Consider the following 26,540-nt stretch of genomic DNA (forward strand, 5'->3'; position numbering starts at 1 on the left):
TTTTCTATTGGATTTAAATATCCCTCTTTAGCATGGGCATTATCATTATGGTATGCACAGTTTAAGCAAGCTTTTACATATTTTTTGATGAAATGCCTCATGTGTGGGAACCAGTAAGTTTTTTTAATACGATCGAATGTCTTCTCAAAAGCGAAGTGCCCTATGTCATCATGGTTTAGTTTGCATATCTGCCACCTTGCCCCCTTAGGTACTACCCAGCGCAATTCTTTCTTATCATCGTCAACATACCTATAGAGCTGATTATTTTTAATAACGTAACTACTTTTAATTGACTTTATTTCTTCTTCGCTGTCTTTCGTATTTAAAATCCTTCTAATGCGACACAGCTCTTCGTCACCCAGCTGCAACGTCAGTAACCAGTTATCTACTTCTATGTGCATTACATTTGGAAAGAACTCATTACGCGGCGCACTATCTTCCACTGGAACAGGAGCGCCTATATTGCGACTCAGAGCATCTACGTGGTTCATCTGGGTACCAGGTCGGTACTCGATCTCATATTGAAACTCCTGGAGCTGTAACCACCACCGGGCAATTCTCGGAATAAGATCGCGTTTAATGAGCGTTGTTCTTAACGCCCGGCAGTCCGTAACAATTTTGAAAGGAGTTCCGAGAACATACACACGAAATTTCTTTAGGGACTCTACTACTGCTAAAGTTTCTAACTCGTATGCATGGAAATTTTTTTCTTCAGGTGCAGTCTGGCGACTGTAATATGCGACGACACGCAACGGTTCTGAATCGTCTTTTTTTTGCATTAGAATTCCAGCAAGGCCATGCTTACTCGCATCAGTGTGCACTTCTGTGAATTTTGCGTTAGGGTCATAAATTGTCAATATTGGTCTGTCACTCAATCTGTCCTTTAAAATAGTAAAAGCTTCTGCTTGTTTTTCTGTCCAAGCAAATGGGGTGTTTTTCTTCAGCAACAATGTAATAGGGTGGGCTATGCTTGCGAAGTTCTTTATAAATTTGCGGAAATAACTTACAAGCCCATAAAATTGCCGAACTTGGTGCTGGTTCTTCGGCTGGGGAAAATCTATTACCGATTGAATCTTCTTTTGGCCTGGACGTACTCCTTGGGATGAGATCTCATACCCAAGATAATCTATTTTATCTGATAAGAATAGACACTTCTCTAAGTTAAGAGTTAACCCTGCATTCTTAAATATCTCTAGTATGTTGCTGAGTTTATCAATACCTTCATCAATGGTAGTTGATGCAATGAGTACGTCGTCCATGTAAGTGATGGCATCACTAAACCTGACAGGTCCCAACACACGATTAATCATTCGCTGGAATACCGCAGGAGCGTTTGCCAGCCCGAACGGCATGCGAGTAAATTCATACTGGCCGTCCGGGGTAACAAACGCACTAAGGTGACGACAATCTAGTGATATTGGGATCTGATAATACCCGCTCGCAAGATCCAAGGCTGTAAAATATTTCTTATCGGCAAGCCTACTAATTTGGTCCTCTATGATTGGCATCGGGTAGCGCTCCTTAATGGTCTTGTTATTCAGAGCTCTATAATCTACACATAATCTATATTTTCCATTCTTCTTCTTTACTAGTAGAACTGGGCTCGCATAGTCGGATACAGATTCTTGAACAATGCCTGCTTCAACCAACTCACCAACCATATCCCTTACCACTTGCCTTTCGGTGTGTGATAGTCGATATGGTGCATAAACTACTGGTCTTTTATCGCTTAGTTCAATCTTCATCTCTGTATCCTTGATACAACCCAGTTCAAGCAAATTCATAGCAAAACAATCCCTATATGTATTGAGGAGCGTTACCAGGCGACTCTTATGTTCTTCATCTAAGGTAGTTTCAATTTTAATATCATTAATATTCAGAGGGATTACTGAATTAGTTTGTGTAACTCGCATGCAACTTCGCGCCTCTACATACTGTTTCCCCCGAGCTACCACAGTACCCTGTTCTAAATAAGTTGGAACACTACCTCCCTGCAGCACTGGTAAACAACTCTGACCTTCATTGTCGAATGAGTAAATGCCCTCTTGTATAATAATTTCACTACCAATAATACCAATAGCCGCAGATGAAATGTATAGGTTACCCACATATTTCGGTTCGGTAAAAACCTTAAGTAAACATTGACCAATTATCTTTTTATCTTCGCTTGCCTTTAATCGTATATTGTAGTCAGTGTTTTCACTATTTAGAGCAGGTAATACATTGTTAATTGAATAAAAATTAAGCTGTTTATTATTTTTCACAATAATTATATGATATTGCTCAGTAAAATCCTGCCCAACCAATATCGGCGCGTTCGTGTACTTATCCTCAACAACTAATGCCTCAACACTGCCCACAACATCATCAATTGAAATTTCCACAACTAGTTCACCCGCAACGGGAACTGTTGAGTATCCATAAGCATTAATCACTTTAGTAGGGGTTGGCACCGGATTCCCTAATAATATTACACACAGCATCACTCAACCTAATTATGGTAACAGCGCTTCCAAGATCAACAAAAGCATTGTAATTTTTATTATTAACCTTGATTTCTTTATAATACTTTTTATCACTACCCCCATTATATATTACATTAACAGAATTAGGTTTTTCCTGAGCAACCTTAGTATAACAGTTTTCTGTTTTGTGCCCCAGCCTGTTACACTTTGTACATTTTATTATAGGTTTGGGACAGTTAGAAGAAACATGGCCCCTTTCACGGCAGTTAAAACATATTTGAGATGTTTTTGTTAAAGTGTCACTATTTGGTTTAGTTTTTAAATCACTTATTTTTACTGGGTTGGCATAAAAGTCTTTACTACTTGCTAAAAATTCTAACAGTTGATCTGGGTCTTTGCAGCGTAAAGACTGGGCTGCAGTTCTCAAAGTTCTATCTGTTAAGCCATATATAATGCAGTCAACAGCATTTTTACCAGATATCTGACATTGATTGAGAAGGGAAACTTTTTCATAAAAGTAGTTTTCAACTGATTCACCTAGCCTATATTTCCGCCTTAACATGTCATCTAATAATTTACCGTAATTTTGCTCAAATGGAAAAGCTGAAAGTAGTTTTTCCTGCCATTCACTCCACGTTGACAACATTACCGGAAGGCTGTCATACCAGGTTTTCGCATTGCCCGCTAACTTTTGTAGAGAAAAGTGAATTGTTTGTAAATTGTCCCAACCATAGATGGATGCACACTGATTTACTTTATTTATCCACAGATCAATACGATGACCTGGTAGTGACGGGTCAAAAGTTGGTACAACATTGTTTTGAAAAGTTGGCTTTTTAGATGACCCAATAGTCTTAATAATGTCATGCAAATCTCTACTACTAAAAAAAGTTTCACATGACCTTGTAACAGCTGATGATTGTCCGGGCAGCGGCTCCGGCTGCGGAGAACTTGCTGCTCTCTGTGGCTCTGGGCTGCGTTGCCTATTATTAGTTTTACCACCTCGATGTCTCTCCCTACTGCGCCGTTGCTCCTGCTCTAGACCGTCACCTCGTTGCGGCTCTCTGCTACGCCGCCTCTCGTACATTGGACTACTACTGCGACGCGACTCCCTGCTGTGCCGCTTCTGGTCGTTTAAGCTAACATCTTGACGCGTTTCCCTGCTACAACTCCGCCTGTGCTCCGAGCTGTCATCTCGTCGTGACTGCCTCATGCGCCGCCGTTGGCATTCATTATCTTGTCGTGACTCTCTACTACGCGCGCGGTGGAGTTTCGGGGTGCCCTCGCTACTAAGCGACGCTTGCGGACGTTTCTTTCTCGCTTCATATGTTCGAACCGGAGATTGTGAAAGACTCTGCCTACTTTCTCTGTATTTTCGATTGCCGTGCTTTGATCGACTACGAGTGTGGTCACGTCTCTTTGGCGTAGCTAGCCTCTTCGTAGGAGATCGTTTGCAATTATCAGCACCTTCTCGTACCGCACGTGTTCCATACTTGTTTGTACGGCGGTGGCTCTGTTTGCTTTTACGTTTACGTTTCATTTTCTTTGACGAGGATGGTGAGCGTGAACCATATTCATGGCGTGAACGAAAGGGCGGCATTACGTTCAAAACAAATCCCACTTACTGAAGTATAACACTGGGTTAACTGGGTATCGATAATTAAGACACCTGAACACTTTTAAATGAACAATCGTTTATTTTTGCCACTAATACAATGTGAATAATCAAACAATCCCGACAAACATCTCTCACATCACAAAACCGCCAAAAGCCCTTGACGGCTAAAAACGTCAGATCAATGACAGTTTCTTTTTCGGTCCAAATCAAACTGTCATATCTTTACAACAAAATTAGCCAAGTTAATATGAATTTAATTGGTTAAAACACCATACATTTTAAGTAATTCTTTGGATCTTTTGATAGGACCTTACAATACGTACCAGGTTTTTTTTTATGTTGGTGACCTTAAGCAAAAATTTAAGCATCCGTTTTTAGGGTTATATTGTCCACAATACTCCTTAGGACCTTACAGGAATGTAAACAAACAATTTCACGACAGTTCTTTTTTTTAAAGAGCAGTATTCTGATTTATAATTTGTTAATATTTTGAACTTGTTATAATACGACCTTGGCACGACTCGTAGTGCACGTAGCGCGCACCAATAACTATACCAAAAGAACTAGAGCCATTCATTGCCCCGTAGATGCTCGAAGATAAAAGAACATAATAAATTTAAATTTACAACTCCGAGACAATCAGTCCAGAAGAGTTAGGTCCGACTTTGAGAAATAGGTCACTCGTCGTATTCAACTCGGACGGCCAGCGCTCCGAAAGCTAGGCATATACCTAATATCTTCTCGTCTGCAATAGCACAGTATCTTATGACAATGGTGTATTGCCAGCTAGTATTAGACGTGGTGGTGCTAAGTCAAATTCACTATCTTTGACAGCATATCCCAGTGACAGCATTAGCAGCTCCTGTGTCAATTTATTTTGATTTCGACCTCTAGTCGTAGGTACCTAAAGCTTGCATCCATCAAAAAAATGGTAACTTATTGGGTGAAGACAAGGCACGATCGGCCGATCTTGGGACATATTAACACCAATTCATCAAGTTAAACATAAATAAATAAGAAAGCACACATTGAGATAAAACATCAATCTCCCTTGCGTTGGTTAAAAAAAATACATGTGATAAAAATACAAACAATTTAATAAACCTGTCTAGTCACTAATTTAGATTGCAAAACAATGTACGATATGATACAAGTATCCGTGATTGAAAGGCAATAAAAAATCAGATTAAGTCTGGAAAGACCAAAACCCAGGTAGGTGTCTAACCGAAGATAAAGGATTAAATCGGATATATAAATAATCGAGTTCGCTCAGACTAGTGAAATCAAACAACATGCGTGGGCTCGTGATCGTTCTTCTGTGTGCCACTGTGGGCAAGGCGGCGGACTGGTCCGGCTACCACCAGAGGGTGGGCATTCCAGAAGCAGAAAGAATAAGACAAGCCGAACAAACCATATTCATCAACAGAATCGTCGGCGGAGTGATCGCCCCCGTCTACCAACACCCGTACCTCGCCGGGCTGATCATGGACCTCATCGGGCTGCCCCATAGCTCGGCTTGCGGGGGCTCCGTCATCTCCAGCACCAGGATCCTCACAGCGGCTCACTGCTGGAACGACGGCCACTTCCAAGCCTGGAGTTTCACCGTCGTACTCGGTTCAGATTTCCTCTACCACGGTGGCTTGAGAACACGTGCTTCCTCCATAGCACCTCATCCTCACTACAGTGCCGCAACGCTAGCCAACGACGTCGCTATTCTATATCTTCCTACGCCTATCCAGTTCTCTCACACGGTTCAACCAGTAGTGTTGCCAATAGGACCATGGAGAGACTTCGATCTTCACAACATATGGGCGCACGCGTCAGGATACGGAAAGTATTCTGACGTCACTAACCCTACTATAAACACCGTGGTAAGGAACGTATTTCTTCGAATAATTACAAATGAGGAATGTTCTAGAGTGTACGGTGATATGGTAACCGAGTCTAACGTTTGTACTTGCGGGCAAGGAGGGGTAGGTATTTGCCGAGGCGACTCGGGAGGGCCGCTGATTGTGCAGAACGCAGGACAAAACGTCTTGGTCGGAGTGAGCTCATTCGTCGCTAGCGACGGATGTATGCTGGGACATCCGTCTGCTTTTGCCCGAGTCACTTCCTATGTGGATTGGATACGCCTGCATTTATAATGTAAACTAGAGCGTTTCAAACTCTGAATAATCTTACGTTTTGTTATTTTTGTAGGTACCGGTTATTGTTTTTTAATAAGAATAAACTATGTTTATTACGCAAATTATTTTCTAGTCTTATGAAACCCACGCAGTACAGATGTGCAAATTGCGGAAACATTCCAAAAAATTTGAAAAGTTCTAGGATATTTCAGGAAGGAAAACATTAATTACAACATTTATAAGAAGTTTCCGAAAATGTTCTATTTGGACATTTCGCAATTTTAGAAACTTTCTTACAGCACATCAGTGCCACTGAGTATATTTCAAGCAGCCTAAAATCAACAAAGAAACGTTATAGGAAGCAGTAATTAGTGTCTATCGCTCGTTAAGTAACATAAGTTTCCAGCAAGCCGCGAGCCGTGTCACCCCCGGAAACTAATGGCAAATTCAAAATGACTCGGCCTCGGAAATTGACTAATGGAACCGATCGATCCGTACCTATACGGTTAACCGTCGTGATTCTAATTATGCAGATAGCTTGTGTACAGTACACAAATACATTGTAGGTATTGTATTATACACTCATGAAGAAATTTAGAGGAACGCAAATAATAAGTTTAATTACTAATTTTGAAATTACTTTGGTCCTGTAATCCAGTAATTAAACCTTTTGTTGCGTTCCACTAAATTTGTCCATGAGTATATAAAGTTACTACCTATCGGGAATATGAACTCAATTGTAAGACATGATTAATAAATTAATAAGTTAGTAGCTCCCATATCAAAAGTAGGCGGGTCTTTGTTCGGCAATGGAAAAATACAATATATACCTACTCGTATTTTTATTACACATTCTATGCTGTGTAGCTGACTAAATTATTAGTAAAACTAGTCCAATGTAGGTATTAGCTTTGGAACAGAGACATTAATCAAGAAATCGAGCTTATTCTGGTGAGATTCGTGACAGGAATCCCCATCAGCAGTTTAATAACTCAGTGGTTTATGTCAGCCCAAATCGAACAGTTGATAAATTTCCCGAGGGCCCATCGTCGGCGCATACGTTAAAAATATCTGGGTGACCGACGTCGGCGAAATTGCTCGTATTTATTATACATTTATAATCAAGTGATTCATTATTCTCACTTTTTGAGCCTACCATAATATGTTAATTTCAATTTCAATTTTATTTATTCAGTAAAGATAACACGATCTTATATTTGTTAGTACATTCTTAAAAATAATGTTAGTACTTAAAAACTAAATTAGATTTGACATTTAAAATTATTTCATTAATTACAGGACAACACACATGATCAGCTATCATCTTTAGGTGGCTGTCCCTCGTTCTGCTCAACAGAGACGCTGCTTTCTTGCGCAAAATTGTTGCAAATCCATCCGTCCGTGACTCCGCGAACATGTTGGATGCGCTGCAGAACTTGGGCAGGCCAATCAGCATCCTAAAGGCATTGTTGTACTGCACCCTAATAGCATTGTATGACTTTTGGGTATATCGGACCCACAGGCTGCCAGTGTAAAAAGACGAGCAGTATGTCTTGAATAAAGTAATTTTCACTGCATTTGAGCACTTAGCAAACCTGCCTAAATGACAATAGTAGATGGACAAATGCCAAAAGACTAGAAACAATGTATTATAAATAATAAATAAATATTAGGGGACATCTTACACAGATCGACCTAGCCCCAAACTAAGCAAAGCTAGGCGACGATATACATACTTATATAGATAAATACATACTTATATATAATGGGCGGACGACGGATGCAATATACGTCAAAATCATGTTGTCTTATTTAAACTAATTTTAACCTTTTAACCGCCAGCAATTTTTAATCGAGCGTGCTCGTGTCGCCACCGACAGTAATTGTACCACGCAGAGTAAGGTTGGCATAGTTACGGGAGTTATAAATGTGCTGTAAAAACCAAATCAGATCTTTATTTATCGGACTGTGGCGAAATGAGCTGGATATGTAATGTCTTATATCAGACTCTGGCGATTAAAGGGTTAATTACGTATATCGTTTGACATGATTTTGAGGCATATTGCATCCGTCGTCCGCCGATTACTTATATACATAGAAAACACCCATGACTCAGGAACAAACATCACACAAATTAAATGCCCTTACCGGGACTCGAACCCAGGACCATATCGGCTTCACAGGCAGGGTAACTACCCACTAGGTTCGTCTATATTGGGATGACAGACGCTACGAAAAGCCACGTGACTATTTCCATACATTAGTCATGTTTCGATTGACGATTTCTATCAACGATTGCATCTTGGCTACGCATCCAGGCGGCCTAGCCAAGGTGACAATCGCTATCGCTTCGCCATCGAATCGCTTTGTGTCTCTCTATCACTCTTCCATATTAGTGCGACAGTGAGTTGCGTTTCGATCGCTACGGAGCGTTAGCGATTGGCATGTTGGCTACGCGGCCAGATCATTTAGAACATCTTGTTCGCTTAGCTACCGCTGCTGCCTGTACCTAGGTATAATATGACGTAAACGAATACTTGAAACGGGTAACGAGTGAAAAGCATTGCAAATAATATTCATAAATATACCCGAAGACACACGAGAACGATAAATGTAAAGAAATTTCACCCTCGTGTGTCTTTTACAGTACCTACACTCTACAGGAAACGAATGAGAGGATTCAAACAATATATCAGACAAATCGTGTAGGCAAGGTATTATGGTACAAAAGACGCAAATTACCGGGAACACCATACACATTACCTTTATCACGTAGGTATTCGAGGCTTTTATTTAGTTTCACCTGTCCCGTTGTCTGTCTGTAATCAAATCTTGCAAGTTAAATTTGATCCACTTCCCGGTTTCCGGTGAAGCTGAAAATATGCATATATATGTAAGTCGGGTGACAATGCAATATTATGGTACCATTGAGCTGATCTGATGATGGAGACAGGAGGTGGCCGAACTCTGTGATAAAACAACGCAACCTAATTGTTTGGGGTTTTTAGAAATGTCTCGATGAGTATTAGTTGCCTGTGGAAAGAAAAGTACACCACAAGTACACCCTTCTGTAACACCTATAATTATGCAATAAATGATTATCTTATCTTATCTTATCTTATCTTACAGTCAGCGCTAAAAGCTTGTACCAAAAATGATTTTTTTGTCAAAAACTTATTAATTCAAAATTTTTGTCAGCACTTACCGCAATATTTACGATACGGGTCAAGAACTTTTGGGAAAACCGGCGTTTTTTCTGTAAACAGTACAAAAGTTAACGATTTAGATACATTTTTCTAAGGTTTTGATATCGGTAAAGTAAAAAAAACAGGCTTACAATTTTATTTTATGATGTCCAGAGAACTGACACATACCCTTAACGTTTTTGATACGATATATTTATTTTTTACCTCTTAAATTATCCCTTAAGGGATTGAAAAGGAGGAATTTACTCTGGAACTGATATGAAAGTTCTAATTCTACGCAGACGAAGCCACGGGCATAAGCTAGTTCTTCATCTCAACTTTCTCAACAAGTTCCGTTGCCCTACAGAAATTATGAACTAAAAATGTTTTGTCTCCCGGAGCAATCTCCGTCAAATATCTCTGAGAGCAGTAAATCTCGACAACGATTCTTAACGGTATCGTTAAGCCCGCGTCCCCTTCTAGACTGAGAGCCACGTCGTGTAAATGGATAATACGTCAGAATACAGTGTAAATAGTTCATAATATATTTTAGGCAACAAACTAGAGAGCTTATGAATAGGTATCTATATTATAGCTAGCCTAAGTCTAAACCTAAAAATCTTTAATATTACTGGAGAAATCAAAAGGGAGAAGATTAACTTAAGAAGTTGCTCATGTCACTTTGTTTTTCTTAATTACATATTTGACTTAAAAGAGAAACGAAACACCTCGAATCATGTTTTCCAATTAAATATTTGCATTTTGGTTATAAAAAAAACTTTATACCTATACATTACGTTAGAATCTAAAACTATCATTTTTAACGCTATGACAGGCGTGGCTCACTCTGCGATTTCGTCGCGTCGCTACAAGTACATGCGGCCCACACCAATTTTGGTGTCTAGCCATAGTCATAGAGAAAAAAATACATAGAGTGCTCACTCCTTACATCAGTTTTAGTACCAAAAAGACTATTAGCATCTAGCATAGAGTAGCGGAACTATCAGTAGGTACTGCTACTTGACAATAGATGTAGCACCGACCGGAAAGTCTTATCTCAACAGCATAAGACTTTCCGGTCGGTGCTACATCTATTGTCAAGTAGCATCAGTACTGATAGTTCCGCTACTCGATGCTAGATGTAGACACTGAAATTAATAGTCTGAACTGATGTATGGAGTGAGCACTCTTGTCTTACTTATTTCTCTATGCCATAGTAGTTGCCGCGCACCGCTACGGAACGGACGCCTGCTCGCGCTTGCGCCACCTAGCGGTCATATCTGTCGTAATAGACACGTTTTGTTAGAGACTGAACCTTCTGTACCTGAACCTTCTGTATACGACGCCAAGACGAGCAAAGCGAAGCGCAAGGGCACTACCTACCTTTTCTCGAAGCGCTTCGTCGTTTTTTTGAACCCTCTTAACTTGGGTTTGGATTATACCAGATAAACAAAACTCTCGGGATATGATGTCAATAGTGGACTTATTAAGCATAAAAAATTTCAATTGCATAGCTCTTATACTTTGGATTTTATTAATGTCTAAAACAGCCCGATTTCGTCACTGACTCATTCACTCACTGTTGATCATCAAAACCTCTAGGGTACTTCTTGAAGTCCTAGGAAGCTGAAATTTGGTATGTGAGATAGTATTAGTCCACAAACAACAAAAAAATTCAAAAACTTGAAATTATTAGCCCCTAAGGGGGTGAAAAGGGGGGTGGAATTTTGTATGGGAAATCGATAACCGCGGAACCGATTTAGTTGAAATTTGCTATGTAGATAGTTATTGTTTTGGGGAAGGATATAAAATAGTTTCAACCCCAAAATCACCCCGTAAGGGTGAAAAGGGGTGGAAAAAGGCGTTAGGGGAAAAAGAGGGGGTTGAAGTTTGTTTGGGGAATTAGTAAAAAAGCAGATTGTATATAAAAGATGCCCCCCAAGTACGTATTTCAGGATTTTTAATAGTAAATCACCCGCAACCCTTTAATCAGAAGATTGTCATAAGCAACTTACAAAAAGATGTGAAATCCCACCAAAAACATTTTCATGTAAAATGTTGCCAAGACGAAACCATAAGGCTCGCACTGACAAAAAGTTATCAGATATCTTGTAGAGCCAAGCTTCTAACTCTACAGGCCCTACCTTCACAGACTCTACACCTTAGTCAAAATATGTGGCTTGGCCGTTTCATTATTACAAAGAACTATTTTATAATAAAAAATAATGAATAGTGAATACATATTTCACCTTACGCCCATGTGACGAAACGGTCAAGCCACATATTTTGACTAAGGTGTAGAGTCTGTGAAGGTAGGGCCTGTAGAGTTAGAAGCTTGGCTCTACAAGATATCTGATAACTTTTTGTCAGTGCGAGCCTTATGGTTTCGTCTTGGCAACATTTTACATGAAAATGTTTTTGGTGGGATACTATTATACAGGGTGTCCCAAGAAGTAGTGATATACTGAAGCTGGGAGGTAGAGGACCTAGAGGGCTATCTGAATCACCCCCATGTATGTCCCAGATAAAATTACCCAGTATGTTTTATTTTTCTAAGCGCCCTTGAAGTTGTGAACATACTGGGTAATTTTATCTTTCTTAGCATTATTTTTTTTTTAATTCCATTCAAAGATCTAACGATAGTAAATGTTACCATACTGAATTGGCCTATCTATCAGCTTAGCACACAAAAAAATCAAGCATCTACCATACATGGGGGTGATTCAGATAGCCCTCTAGGTCCTCTACCTCCCAGCTTCAGTATATCACTACTTCTTGGGACACCCTGTATATTTTGTGGCTATGATCAGTTGATCACCGACCAAAAAAAATATCTTACACACACAGATTATCTGTAGATGTTACTTACACAGTTATGTCAGATACTAGGTACTTTAACCCTTTAACCGCCAGAGTCTGATATATAAGACATTACATATCCAGCTCATTTCGCCAGTCTGATAAATAAGACAAAGGTCTGATTTGGTTTTTACAGCACATTTATAACTCCCGTAACTATGCCAACCTTACTCTGCGTGGTACAATTACTGTCAGTGGCGACACGAGCACGCTCGATCAAAAATTGCTGGCGGTTAAAAGGTTAAAATTTAAGCCTTTCTATTTTACCACTCTTACTCAGAAGAACAATAGTAGTTTGTGTTACAAGGGATCAAAATGATATATTTCCGTCAAGGGCGTACATTGAATCCTAAATGAAGCGATGGATTCTACAATAGAATCCCGAACGTAGTGAGGGATTCTAAAGTTGAATCCTGAGCGTAATGAGGGATTCAAGTGTTAACGCCCAATACGACATAATTTTGATACCGTGTGACACATACTGCTTTTCACATCAACTATGAGGAAAATAAAAAAATCTTAGTGTACACAATCTGATGCTTAAACAGATTATTTAAGCTAAAAATTTAATGTGCAAAAATTTAAAAATAGTGTGAAAAGTGTTACTTTGATCCCTCCTAGCAGGAAGGAAAAGTGCCACTATGATCCCTCCTAGCAGGGAAGAAAAAGCTCTTTTCCGAATAGGTGGTGTGAATAAAATATTTTTGTAGTTGTTTGGCTTAGGTTCGAAAAACATATTGAGGCCATATCGACAGTCTATACACGAAGCGATGCGTTTACATAATTAGATTTCCACCTAATTGCCATCCAATTTCCGCACTCGTCTCCCAGACTCCTAAGTTCCTTCGTAGTCGTCCGGAATTACGGCACCTCACGGCCCGGATACTTATAAAATAATCTGCGTACCTACTATTAAAGTCCTGTCATAAACAAAACGGGAATCCTTTGAGCCGTAGATTGACTGTAATTTGCCGAATACTTTGAAGATGTTTTGTTTCATATTTTACCTTGAGCGCCTCTCATTGAAGGCTAAAAACGCTTAGATTTTTTAGATTCAAACCATGGAGTGAAGAGTGATTTACCGCCCGAAAACTGAGCACATTTATGTATTTATATATCTTATTTTGATATTTCACGTTTTTAACTAGTTAATAATCCATTTGCTAACTTAATTCAGCTTGACAGTCTATTTTTAATCAAAACATTTTTTCCGCAGATCCCCAGAAACATCACCCACGCATTGACTTCCCAACGCGCAACCTCGTCTCCGGAGAGACCCTTCGGGCCAACTGCACGACTGCCCCCGCACTCCCCGCGCCACACATCACCTGGTTCATCAACGGCAAGAAGGTACCTAGCTTAAGGGCTCATTTAGACGGCGCACGAACTCTTATACGATTGTAGTTACATTGCGGACCATTGAGGTTACATCAATTCACCCGACCGATCAAACGACGCAGTGTAATCAAACTCGCATGCGAGTTCTCGCACCGTCTAAATGAGCCCGTTACACTATTAGGCTCACTTGCACCATTCCACTAATCCGGGGTTAACCGGCTAACGTTACCATGGTTACCAGTACAATTTGGCACTAGGTTAACGGTTTAACTGCTCAACCCCGGGTTAGTGGGATGGTGCAAGTGGGTGTTAACATATATCTCTAGTTCATCAGCGTCACCTAGTCCAGTTCATCAACGGCAAAGCGGTTGACACCCATTTTCGTTTTTAAAGACTAGAAGCAAGCACGACGGCTAAGCAACAACAATATCCTTGTCCTTGACTATCCAAACTGAAAATCCTTGGTGTTCGCGCCCCTTTTCATTCATTATCATTCACATTCATCCATATCGCTCACTCTTTCTTTCATAAATATATTCGACCTCATTTTTCACATCACCCGCCTTTTCTGCCGACCTATCAAACCGCAAATAAAAAGTAAACAATTTAAATATTGACATTGCTGTCATTGAGCAAAAATACATCGATCAATATAAACTATTATAAAAATACGTTTCGCGTGTGAATAATATAGAGGTTAAAAGAGAACGGAGAAGGAAGAAGGAATAACGAACCACATTTCTGGCGGCCGCCGAAACCAATGAAAATTACATGCAGGTAAGGTCGGCCCATTAATCCCATAATTTATTCATACATAGCCATAGCCCCATCTTATCTTCGGGCTGCGCTTCCTTCCGCTGGTCCTTCGTCATCTATTAGCCGCTCCATTTCTGGTCTTCGAACCGGATTCTCTTCTCTTCTTTTCCCTTTTCTCTCCTCATACATTCATTGCGAATCGTTCTCCTCCCGCACCGCCCGTATAAATATTACCTAAATTATTCTTTATTAATCGCTCCCGCAGTTTAGGTATTTATTTATATGTGTATTATTATTCTCCGCGCCGCCCTTATAAACTAGTTACCTAAATATAATTTCTTAACCGCAACCGCAATTTAGAGTTTATACTTATTTATAGGAACATAAATTGTTTTACCGCATACTTAACCCGTCTCCTGCACTATGGCGAAAGATACAAAAAAAATCGAAAGCGTCGACAGCGCGTATTATGAAGATGAGTTGTTGATGCTTGAAGCAAAACGCAATATCTTCTTTGAACTCGTCCAGGGCATTTACAATAAGTCGCTAGTCGTTGATACAGATGCAGACAGTCGCGAGAGTTTCCTTGCCGCTGCGGAAAATATCGACGAACTTCGCTCGGAGTTCAAAGAGGTTGTTAATGAGTATAATCGCACGTTGCTTAGGGCTAAGGCGGCTGCTGTCCCTAATTATCAGCCGATCATAGCCTTCGAAGATTTGTACTGCCGCATCAGGAGAGCGGTTAAGCGGCTGCAACCAGCCGCACCGCCGGCCTCTTCGCCACCTTCTATAGTGGAGAGAGCCAGACCTTCTTTGCCAACGATGGAACTGATAGCGTTCGATGGAGACATACGTAACTGGCCGCTGTTCTACGCTAGTTTTAAATCTAGAGTGCACGACAATCTGTCGCTTACCGACGAAGAAAAGCTTTTCTATCTTATTGGGAAATTGTCACCAAAAGCTCAAACTGTCTTCGCGGGTATAACTCCGAGCGCTGAAAATTATCAGCTTATCCTCGATAGTTTAATTGACAGATTTCAAGACAAGCGCACTCTTGCCTCGACCTACATGGATCAAATGCTCAATTTAAAGGTTAATTCTAACTTTCAGACATTCATCGATAAATTCGTCACAGCTGCGAATGCGCTTAAAGCGCTTAAGCTTGATGACTTAAGCGACTTTATGCTTCTGCATATAGCATTAAAAAAGTTAGACCAGGAATCTCTACGAGCATTTGAAATGCTGCACCGCAATACGAAGTTGCCTACCTTTCGTGATCTGTCAGATTTTATGAAGAGTCAGTTTAGGATTTGTCAAAATGTGCAACCATGTACCGCCGTCTCCGCCGCCGTAAATCCATCGCGCGAAAAAGGTGTTAAGTCGTCTCAACCGCGTAGTGCCGCACCAAAACTACAAAGTTATGTCGCTTGCGCGAGCACTACTAAATGTTTGTGTGACAATATTGTCCATGAACATTTATTTAAATGTCCGTCCCTCAACAACTTAACGCCTTCCGAACGCTTCAAACGCGCTAAAGAGCTTAAGGCATGTGTTAACTGCCTTAGTATCAAACACCGCACCCGCGAGTGCAATTCCGAGGTGAAATGTCGAGTTTGCCGTCAAAAGCATCATACTCTGTTGCATTTTGACAACGACAAGGATGAAAAGGCTACGACGTCTGATGTGTCAAATACATCTGCGAGCGCCGCGGCTAAGTCGTCTTCACCGCCGGAGAGCACATCTTGTAACACGTCTATCGTGACTCAAGCACTAGCGGCCTCTAACAATAAGATGTCAAATCTAAACTCAACATCTTCGTGTGATACGGTTTTGCTGTCCACCGCAAAGGTTATCGTCCGCGATAATAAGGGTGGCACACAAGTCATCAAATGTTTACTTGACACCGCGTCACAAAGTAACTTCATTACTGAGGAGTGTTGTAAGCGATTAGGTTTGAATTTTAATAAAAAACCAAGCGCTGTATTTGGCATTGGAAAAACTAAAAAAATTGTTAAAGGGAACGCAAACATTAAAGTATTTTCGCGGTTTGACGAAAACGTCAACTTTGACGTTTCGAGTCTTGTGGTAGATCGCATTACCGACGACTTGCCGTCAGTGCCCGTGGACATGTCAACACTCACGCATGTTCATGGACTCCCTTTAGCTGACGACACGTTAGATACGCCCGTCGCAATTGATGTGCTGGTGGGTGCAACTATATTCCCACATTTGTTGCTACCGCACATTGTTAAAAGCGACGTGAACCATATGCCACCGGCTATTCAGACGGTATTGGGGTATATTTTAATGGGTTCGGTCCCTGCTTTACAGGCACCGCGTAAATATACTTCGGCATGTTGTACTTCCGTTCAGGACTCCATGGACCACCTCCTCAAAAGGTTCTGGGAGCTTGAGGAAGTTTTCGCTCCGCCCGCTCAAAGTCAAGATGACCTTGAATGCGAGGATTACTTTCGTGCTACCACCACGCGCGACGCTAGTGGTAGATATACTGTCGCATTGCCTTTCCGAGATGACGTGTTCAAGCTTGGAGAGTCGCACTCTGCTGCTAAGAGGCGCTTTCTTTGCCTTGAAAGGAAGCTAGAGTTGTCGAGTATGTTACGTGCCGCCTATGACGATATCATTCGTGAATACGTCAGTAAGGGTTACATATCGGAGGTAACTAACTCCATGAACGCCTCACTAGCCATCGCGTATATAATTCCTCACCATGCTGTCGTGCGCGAGGACAAAACGACGACAAAGGTGCGTATGGTCCTGGACTCGAGTAGCAAAACAAGCACAGGCCTGACGCTGAATGATGTTTTGCACTCAGGGCCCAACCTTCAAGGGGATTTGTTTTCAATCCTTCTAAACTTTCGCTTATTCAAAATAGCGCTTTCGGCCGATTGTCGTCAAATGTTTCTACAGATTGGTGTTCGCGAAGCGGACCGCCAGTTTCAACGAATCTTATATAGATTCCGCCCGGCAGATCCCATTACTACATACGAGTTTAATCGTGTGTGTTTTGGCATGAAGTCGAGTCCCTATCACGCGCTCCGCGTCGTCCGTCAGCTGATTGCAGACGACGGGCATAAGTTTCCCAAGGCTGCAGCGATTGCGTCCTCCTGTACTTACATGGATGACGTATGCTTTAGCATTATGTCAGATGACTCGCAACAGCAGGATGAGTTTGTTGCTATTGCCGCGGCTAAGGAGCTGATTGATCTATTCAAATGCGGTCAATTTGATCTTGTGAAATGGACCTGCAATTCAGACGCCGTGCTACGTGAAATACCTGCTTCGCATCGGGCTTCCGTAGACATTGAAATTGACCCAGGGGTCTCGCAAAAGGTTCTTGGCTTATGTTGGAATAAATCTGGGGATTACTTCCATTTCAAAGTGAAAGAACCAGACTCAACGTGCACTAAAAGGACGATCTTGTCCGCAGTGGCACGTCTATGGGATAATGTGGGCTTAGTAGCTCCAGTGGTCTTATATGCAAAACTCCTCATCCAGGAGCTTTGGTTGATCAAATGCGACTGGGATGAGACTCCCCCACCCCATATTGTGGATTTATGGGAACGATTCCGTTCGGAGTTGCCTAAACTCAATGAAGTCCACATACTGCGCCATCTTGGAGTAGTACAGGGTTGTACTATAAACCTTTTAGGCTTCGGTGATGCATCTGAGCGTGCATATGGAGGTGTAGTATATCTTCAGGTTCTAAAGGGAGACGAAGTGACTGTCCGTCTGGTGTGTTCCAAGTCGAAGGTTTGTCCCCTTAAAACAGTCTCCGTCGCGAGGTTAGAACTGTGTGCTGCGGTCCTCCTGGCAAAGCTCATGCGGAAGGTGCAAGATAACTTCGAATCCCGTTATAACATTAACGAGATCTACGCGTTTACTGATTCGAAGGTTGCCCTCTGCTGGATTCAGTCATCACCACACCGCTGGCAAACGTTTGTTGCCAACCGGGTAGTTAAGATTATCGAAGCTATTCCGGCCAGCTGCTTCCATCATGTGGCGGGCTTGGAAAATCCCGCGGATTGCCTGTCCCGTGGACTGACGCCTGCTAAGCTAGTGGATCATCCTCTGTGGTTCACGGGACCAGCTTGGGCTTCCAAGCATCCATCAGAGTGGCCTTTAAGGGAGCTCGATCGAGAGTCCATCGGTGAAGTGCCAGAGCTTAAACCTCTTACACACGCTACAACTACGGATGTGTCAGAGTCGCCACTTTATTCGCTCGCTCAGCGGATATCGTCGTGGTCTCGATTATTGCGCATCATCGTATACGTGTATCGCATTCTTAAACCGAAACCGCGCTCTACGGCACTTACTCGATCTGACTTAGAGTTCGCTGAAGGTAAAATTCTTTCATCGTTACAAAGTCAACACTTTAGTGACGATATTGACAAAATTAAGAGCAAGAAGTATTGCTCACCGGCCTTACAAAAGCTAAAACCGTTCATAGATAAAGACGGTCTGATTCGTGTTGGAGGCCGACTATCAAATGCTGACTTAGAATATTCGCAGAAACACCCAATTGTGCTTCCGCGACGTGATCATGTAGTTAATATGATTGTTGATTACTTCCATAGAAAGCATTTGCATGCTGGTCCTGAGTCATTGATGTCTATACTTAGGCTTCAGTATTGGATACTGTCGGCTCGTCGTGTCATTCGTGACCGCGTTTCCAAATGCAACACGTGTTTCAGAGCGAATCCACAATCGTCTTTCCCACTCATGGCAGACTTGCCGAGCTGTCGCGTGAATCAGGTAGATAAACCTTTTACGCATACGGGGTGTGATTATGCAGGTCCTTTGCAATACACACCTACTCGTGGCAGAGGAGTCAAGAGTCGCAAGGCTTGGTTATGCATTTTCACTTGCCTCACGACGCGCTGCCTTCATATCGAGATAGCGACGGAATTGAGTACCGCTAACTTCTTGGCTGCTTTAAAGCGCTTCTTGGCGCGACGTGGCCCCGTCCAATGCATATATTCGGATAATGGGACTAATTTTACTGGCGCCAATTCTTATATGCGAGACCTCTACAAGTTTTTGGACGAACAACGTCCACATCTTGAGATGGAGCTCGCGGAGAACCGTATTGATTGGAAGTTTATTCCTCCCGCTTCTCCACACTTTGGAGGCGCATGGGAAAGTATGGTGAAAATAGTCAAAAATCACCTTTTCAAGGTAATCGGTACGCAAATACTGTCATACGAGGAACTTCTGACCACGCTTGCGCAGATAGAGGCTCTGGTAAATTCACGACCACTGACAGCCCTGAGCAGTGATCCCGCTGAACCGTCAGCTCTCACCCCGGCTCATTTTCTCAACACTGCTCCGCTGCTGTCTTTACCTGTTCCATTGGTGGAGTCAGGAAATTTACGTGACCGACATGCCCTCCTGGATAAGATAGTGCAGTCTTTCTGGCAGCGATGGCGTGCAGAGTATCTGCATCAGTTGCAGTCTCGAGCTAAATGGACCACGTCATCAGTTCCTATCGTAATTGGCACTGTGGTTGTTATAAAGGTAGATAATGCGCGCCATTTTCGTGGCCTTTAGGCGTTGTAGAGGCAGAACATCCTTCAAAGGACGGCTCAACCCGCGTTGTCACTGTCAGGACAAATAAGGGAAGTTTTGTACGCCCTGTCGTGCGATTGTGCCCACTGCCTAACCAATAATATGTACATAGTATAATTCGTTAGGATAATACTTTTCTTTAGTTTGTTATTTCGCTATTGTTGTGAATGTTCGTTTCTTAGTTTGATGAGAAGGGTTATCTCTTACTTTATTCAGTTTTGTTTCCTTTAAAGGAACCCTTTAAAGCCGGGGGAGAATGTTCGCGCCCCTTTTCATTCATTATCATTCACATTCATCCATATCGCTCACTCTTTCTTTCATAAATATATTCGACCTCATTTTTCACATCACCCGCCTTTTCTGCCGACCTATCAAACCGCAAATAAAAAGTAAACAATTTAAATATTGACATTGCTGTCATTGAGCAAAAATACATCGATCAATATAAACTATTATAAAAATACGTTTCGCGTGTGAATAATATAGAGGTTAAAAGAGAACGGAGAAGGAAGAAGGAATAACGAACCACATTTCTGGCGGCCGCCGAAACCAATGAAAATTACATGCAGGTAAGGTCGGCCCATTAATCCCATAATTTATTCATACATAGCCATAGCCCCATCTTATCTTCGGGCTGCGCTTCCTTCCGCTGGTCCTTCGTCATCTATTAGCCGCTCCACTTGGAAACATCGGCCTTTTTATTCTTGAGAGTTGTGACATTTATGCCTTTCGGGCGAGAGTGGACTACCTAAAACGGTTTTTTTACCGAGCATGTTTGTGCACGACGCAAAATAGAAAACAACAATGTCTATTGTATTTCATCTCATTTGACATATCCATCCTTAGAGGTTGCAGGAATTAAAAAAAAGGAAGGAATTTAGAAAATGTATGAATATTATATATAATATCGAACCTAAGTATAAGTCAGTAGTAATAATAACCAAAACTGTGATATTGTGAACCACCAATTTTTTGCTACACCCTTTCCAGGGTCCTTGTGTACATCTGTACTATGGTATGCAAATAAAGATCTCTCTATCTCTATCTAAACTGCGAGTCGCAATATTAGTAGGTACCTATAGTTTTCTAGGAAATTCTTAAATCTTTGCTAATATTTTCATCTTCAGACTGACGAGCTGCTGGCCCACTCGCACAAGTACCGCGTGCCCATGAGCGAGCGAAACGGACGACGCCTGCGACTCGAGCACGAGTCTAGCACGCCGCCACCGCTGCTCACGCTTACACACTCTTCACACGCTGCTACGCGTGCGCCTGGCTGCAGTCTTAGGGAGCATGCTAAAGTAAGTGCTTGATAAAACAGAACGCACGCAGGAACGAGTGCACGCACAAGAACGCAACGCACGTCGCCACATACACGCGCCGGACTGCAGCCTTACTGCCTGTGGCTGAACAGCCGTAAAAGGGAACGAGAAGTTTCTTACTCCAACGTATGATCACTTTCTGCTCACCGCTGTCGCATGAGGTTCCGACTGAGTCGTGTGGAAGATTTCTAGAGTAAATTTATTTTATAGTATTTTAGCGTATTTTTAGATACGGTTACCTTTTTGCAGCTATACCTACTCTAGGGCTAATTTTTTTGCCTTCAGCACTCCACCTGCCATTTACATATTATCCCTTATCTCGTGACAAAATCACGTGTCAGCATCGATTCGGTAAATATAATAAAATTTAATTCGCGCGCCACTGTGTCACTGGTTCATAGTCTGTTCAGTGTTTGTTACACTGCCTTCTACTACTTGCCTTTTTAAATAACTACTACTACTTTGCCATCTTCACTTTACGGTTATAGGTAATACGTGGTAATACTAATAATTGGTCATTTCAACATCCAGTTACACGACTCACACGACCACGAGCCGAACGTCGTCCACGCGTCGTCGCGGCACCGGAGCCGGACCCGGTCGCGGCCGGACCGGGAACTATACGTCACGGTGTCGGAGCTGCAGCTGGTGGCTACCGGCCGGCTCGAGATCACGTGTGTCAGCACCATACCAGAGTTCCGGAGCATCCATGATAGGTTCGCGGACCAGAGAAATGACACTGTCATTGGTGAGTGTCCTTGTATTCATGTGTGAGTTAATCATTGTCTTAAATACTTTAGGTTAGATGCCTGTACTCTGTAGTAGTGAAAAGCTTACTCACTCAACTCGTCAAGCTTACATCGTTGTCGAATGTCAATATTCAAAGTGCGTAGGAACGAGATATCTTCATCGCTCGCTTTTAGTGCCCCGATATCTTGTACACAGTACACCAACCGATTGGTTCGTATTTGGCGCCTCAAACTAATAGCACACTTTAGCCGACATACTCGTACGATTACCGTATGTGTAGTTAAATAAAACATTTTCTCTCTTTTATTCAAAATGTTAGGTATCGAGGTAGTTTAATACATAAAACGCTACTCTTGTTAGTCTTGTTATTACTTATACAACCGATGCTAGTAGCATCATGCTACTTACCTATCGCTGCGTTATTGTAATAACAATTCCTACGCATAGCGTATCTAGCTGGAATCTATCGTTCCATATTCATGTTATGTTATTTAAATTCAAGGGTCTTGTTTTAAGTTGATACACAAAATATTATCAATCACGCCTCTTCGGCCAAATACGCAGACGGAAAACCGCGAAGCAGTTACATTATTTTCCTTATTGCTTGGAAGTTTATTGGGTAAATCGCATTGTAGTGTTGTTTTATTTGTTTAGTAGTGTTGTTTTATTTCTTTAGTGATCTTAACGGCCTGTTTGAACGGCTTTACCATTAACGTAGACGTTAAATTAACAGCGATAGTTATAAACTTGGGGGTATAAGCAAGGAGCTGTGATCACGTGTGGTAAAAATGCACTTTAATTTTCTCAAACATTTCGTTTTGTAGCGAAAATTCTAGACTTTTATTCAGGACTTATACCTTTATCAGAATGATATGAAAACAACCTGTAAATCACAATCTAGCAAGGGTTGGCGTTCAAGATATCCCCAAAAGAGCAACTAAGATGTACTTTATAGCTCATCGCGCGAAGAATCCTCGGTCTGCCCGAAAGGGCTTGCGGGCGAAACTTTGAAAATAATGTGACACTATCAGTGTAAGAACCCTCTCGGCGGGCGCTTGATAATATACCCCCAGCCGGAGATATGAATCGAGTTTTATGTAGGTACCTACTTGGAGTTTGATATAGAAATTGCCTGATTGCGGCTCGCTAATGGGTATCGGAGTTACGTAACTTTTAGTAAACGTCAAACCGTATTCCGTAATATTGATGATCTCTCTATACCTTTATGCTAGGTGAGCGTTTTAGCAAAGGACTGTTCGGACATTTTGTGTGAGTCAAAATACGGAGGACGAGCGTACCTTGTATACTCGTACCTAGCTACCAAAATGTTAAAATTATGTACACAACGGTGCATAACGACAAGAATTTAAGTTCAATAGTTGCACCCAAAGGACTAGGCTATTCCTAGCTAGAATCTAGCTAGCTATAGCACCCATGCTTTTCAGAAACATATACCTAGGTACATACTCGTATATACATACTATAAAGAAAAGCGTTATGATCCCTGAGAGTTTTATGTAAACAGGTCATGCATACAGACAGTGACAGGATCTGAAGTTAACCTTTATTTCTTTCTTAATATATTATAATAACCAAAACCCGTTTATCATATTTTTGGGTAATTCTCAAAAAATATGTCCGCGGTCTAATTGCCGCGAACCTTACAAAATGTATGAAAAGTGTCGTCGCAATTAGACGCAACCGCAGACATATTCTCAGAGAATGACCCTTTCATTTAAAGATTCGGAAGTTCGCTAATAATTCTTAATTTTCACAGTGGACGCAATCCGGCCGTCGACGTTCTCGCAGCCGTCTGCCAATCTGACGATGCCGGAGCCGACGGCGGCGGCGGCCGCGGCCAGCCCCCTGCCCTCCCTGCTGCTCTCCGTTCTGATGCTACTTCACGCCTGACGCTGAAGCGTTTAGACTATGACACGTGTCACAAGTTTACGTTCCTTCACTGACAGACCTAAGTAACACTTTAAACCAAAGATTTTTCACCTCAGCAGCTCGAACAAGGGTACTTTGATTCTTAAAAACAGTGAGCAAAATACGATTTTGCTCACTGAGTGAGACAAAATGACATTCAAGTGACCTTTATAGTCAAATGTCATTTCAACATGCGGGGTCTAATAAAACTTCGAAATACTTGGGTTCTATTATCTCTGTCCCTTTCACACTGTTAGCAAAAAGAAACAGACAAAAAAAAGTTAAAACGACATTCAACAGTATATTCACGGTTTATAATAGACCCCCGAAAAACTTCAGACCGCATCGTTCCAAACCACGTACGAGTATGAATTCTTAATAATTAATAAATAAAAATAAAGTTTAAGATTTGATAAAAACTGATAAAATACTATATTTTAGGTATTTTATTGTACAATTAAAATAACGAACTCAAAAAATACACAGATCATCACGCAAAATTAATTATTTTACTTTTAAGAATTTCTACCATAGTTGACAAATAGTACGTATCCGCAATTCGGACCGTATCTTACAAAGATTTTTTTTACAAAAAAAAGTTTGAAGTGTCAGTTAATGTTTGTTATTTCTATATTATTTTAATGGAATTATTATACTCTTTATTTATTTTTGGTCTTAAGTTAGGTTATTTTATAATATGGATATAAAAATAAAATACAAAAACACTTACAAAAACAATACAAAATACTTATAAACATATTATAAAAAACCTAACCTAGGGTGCCGCCAGCAGCGGGGCAAGGCCCATGGAATTTATTATTACGTTTTGTTTTTGTGTTCCATTGCGGTAATTAAACTTAATTGTTTGTATATCTTAAGAAAACATGAGTGCAGGTATTAAGTGATGAACAAGGATTACATTTTTCAAGTTGTCTAATAGGTATGTTCTCACTGTGCTGAGGTGAAAAATGTTGTGTACTACACGAGATCAAAGTTATTTACATCTCGTGCGCTTTTGAGTCCCTTACTACGCTCAAGATTCTAAATTAGATTCACTCGCTACGCTCGTGAATCTATTATAGAATCTTTCGCTTGCACGGGACTCAAAATAAGCACTCGAAGAAATATCAAACTTTGATCACTTGTTGTACAAATAACTATTGACCGGCGCCACAGAATAAATAATAGTACCTACTAGGTACAGAAGACTCACTCTCTAACAAAACGCGTTTGTTACGATCAGCACAGATATGGCCGCTAGTTGGCGACAGCGCCACGCACTGCTTATGGCTAGCCACTAAAATTGGTGTGGAACGGATGTACTTTTAGCTACCTGTAGCAAAGCGACGAAATCGCGGAGTGAGCCACGCCTGCCGGCGCGTGGATTAGCCTGATGACGTGGCGATGTTTTTCCGTCGCTGATGAACCTATCGTAATCCTGTATTGACTGTTATTAAATATTTGTAAATCTATAGTGAACCTACATTAATAGATATTAAAGTTTAAAACGTGTTCAGAGCTTAATAACGCTGGAGCGGGATTCGTAGGTGAGGCAGGCGGTAATCTCTGATGTTAATCTAAGATCTGCGTAACCTAAGATGCCTCGCTGTGCGTCCGTTTTACTGAATTTTCTCTGAAACTCAATAAAGTCAGGTACTCGGCAAAATGAAATTTATACACGCCAAAAATACGCTATTCTTTAAGGGCTATTAAGGGCATGTCAACTTTTGTTTTTGTTGTTATAATACGATATTATTGGCATTGTGATTTGGTTTTAATAGAATGGCAATTGTTTATAGACGCCGATTGAAACTTAAATAATGTATGGAAATAGTCACGTGACTTTTCATAGCGTTTGACAACCCGAGACATTTTTCATTTCGTTTGGCGTCTGTCTATGTACGATAGTCATCTTGGCTAGGTCCCCAGAGAATACCTACATACCCCCTTATTCATAAACGAGCTACAAACCTCAATTAGCTAATAATCGTTAGTCCTTATCGGTCATACCTTATGTATTTGTAGGAAAGGGATAAAACATAATTTAACTAAATCAGGCCCGGAAAGTTTTATAAGGGGGATATTATTTAAATATTGAGACACACGTCATAGTCTAAATGTAGCTTTAATGACAAGATTTTAATAAACGGGCTGTGATAAAAACTTATGCGTTCACTTAACCTGGTTGGCGTGATTTTGCATGTAAATACTTTGTCAGGTTTTGATTTCATCTGTTTAGCCATGGACGTTCCGCGAATCATAGTTTCACCTATCATTTTAACTTTTTTACGTCAAAGCTGCACGTAGGTAAGCTTTGTAAATTACATTTTAGTAAATACGAATTTTATATGGATTGTCGTTGATTAATGTAAAACTAGGTCTGTACGCTCTGTACTATACCAACATAGACAAGACACCTATACACTGTCTAAGAAAGAAGGTCCCATAATGACGTGACGAACGTTTTTCCAAAATAATTATAACTCAAAACATTTCATATCAAGTATAACTAAGTACTTTTGTAGGATATTTATGAAAATATATAAGAAATCTACATTAGAAAATTATGGTTGCCTCTTGTTTTTATTTTTAATAAAGAAACTATA

At 41.0% G+C, this 26,540-nt stretch overlaps 2 protein-coding genes across 2 annotated transcripts in view; both read left to right on the top strand.

Annotated features, from left to right (window-relative positions):
- Positions 1-23,981, top strand: part of LOC134649977 (uncharacterized) — a 72,955-nt gene extending 48,974 nt beyond the window's left edge. Inside the window, exons 3-6 of the mRNA XM_063504825.1 lie at positions 13,470-13,603; positions 21,061-21,234; positions 21,787-22,003; positions 23,783-23,981. Coding sequence (XP_063360895.1) covers positions 13,470-13,603; positions 21,061-21,234; positions 21,787-22,003; positions 23,783-23,916 — 659 coding nt within the window. The 3' untranslated portion in view covers positions 23,917-23,981. The remainder of the gene's footprint in view (positions 1-13,469; positions 13,604-21,060; positions 21,235-21,786; positions 22,004-23,782) is intronic.
- On the top strand, positions 5,357-6,245 carry LOC134651718 (brachyurin-like). The gene has a single exon (XM_063506823.1). The coding sequence runs from the start codon at positions 5,376-5,378 to the stop codon at positions 6,225-6,227; it is 852 nt and encodes a 283-aa protein (XP_063362893.1). The 5' UTR covers positions 5,357-5,375; the 3' UTR covers positions 6,228-6,245.
- Positions 23,982-26,540: the final 2,559 nt, after the last annotated feature.

Source organism: Cydia amplana, chromosome 1 (genome assembly GCF_948474715.1).
Source record: "Cydia amplana chromosome 1, ilCydAmpl1.1, whole genome shotgun sequence".
Classification (NCBI taxonomy): Eukaryota; Metazoa; Arthropoda; class Insecta; order Lepidoptera; family Tortricidae; genus Cydia; species Cydia amplana.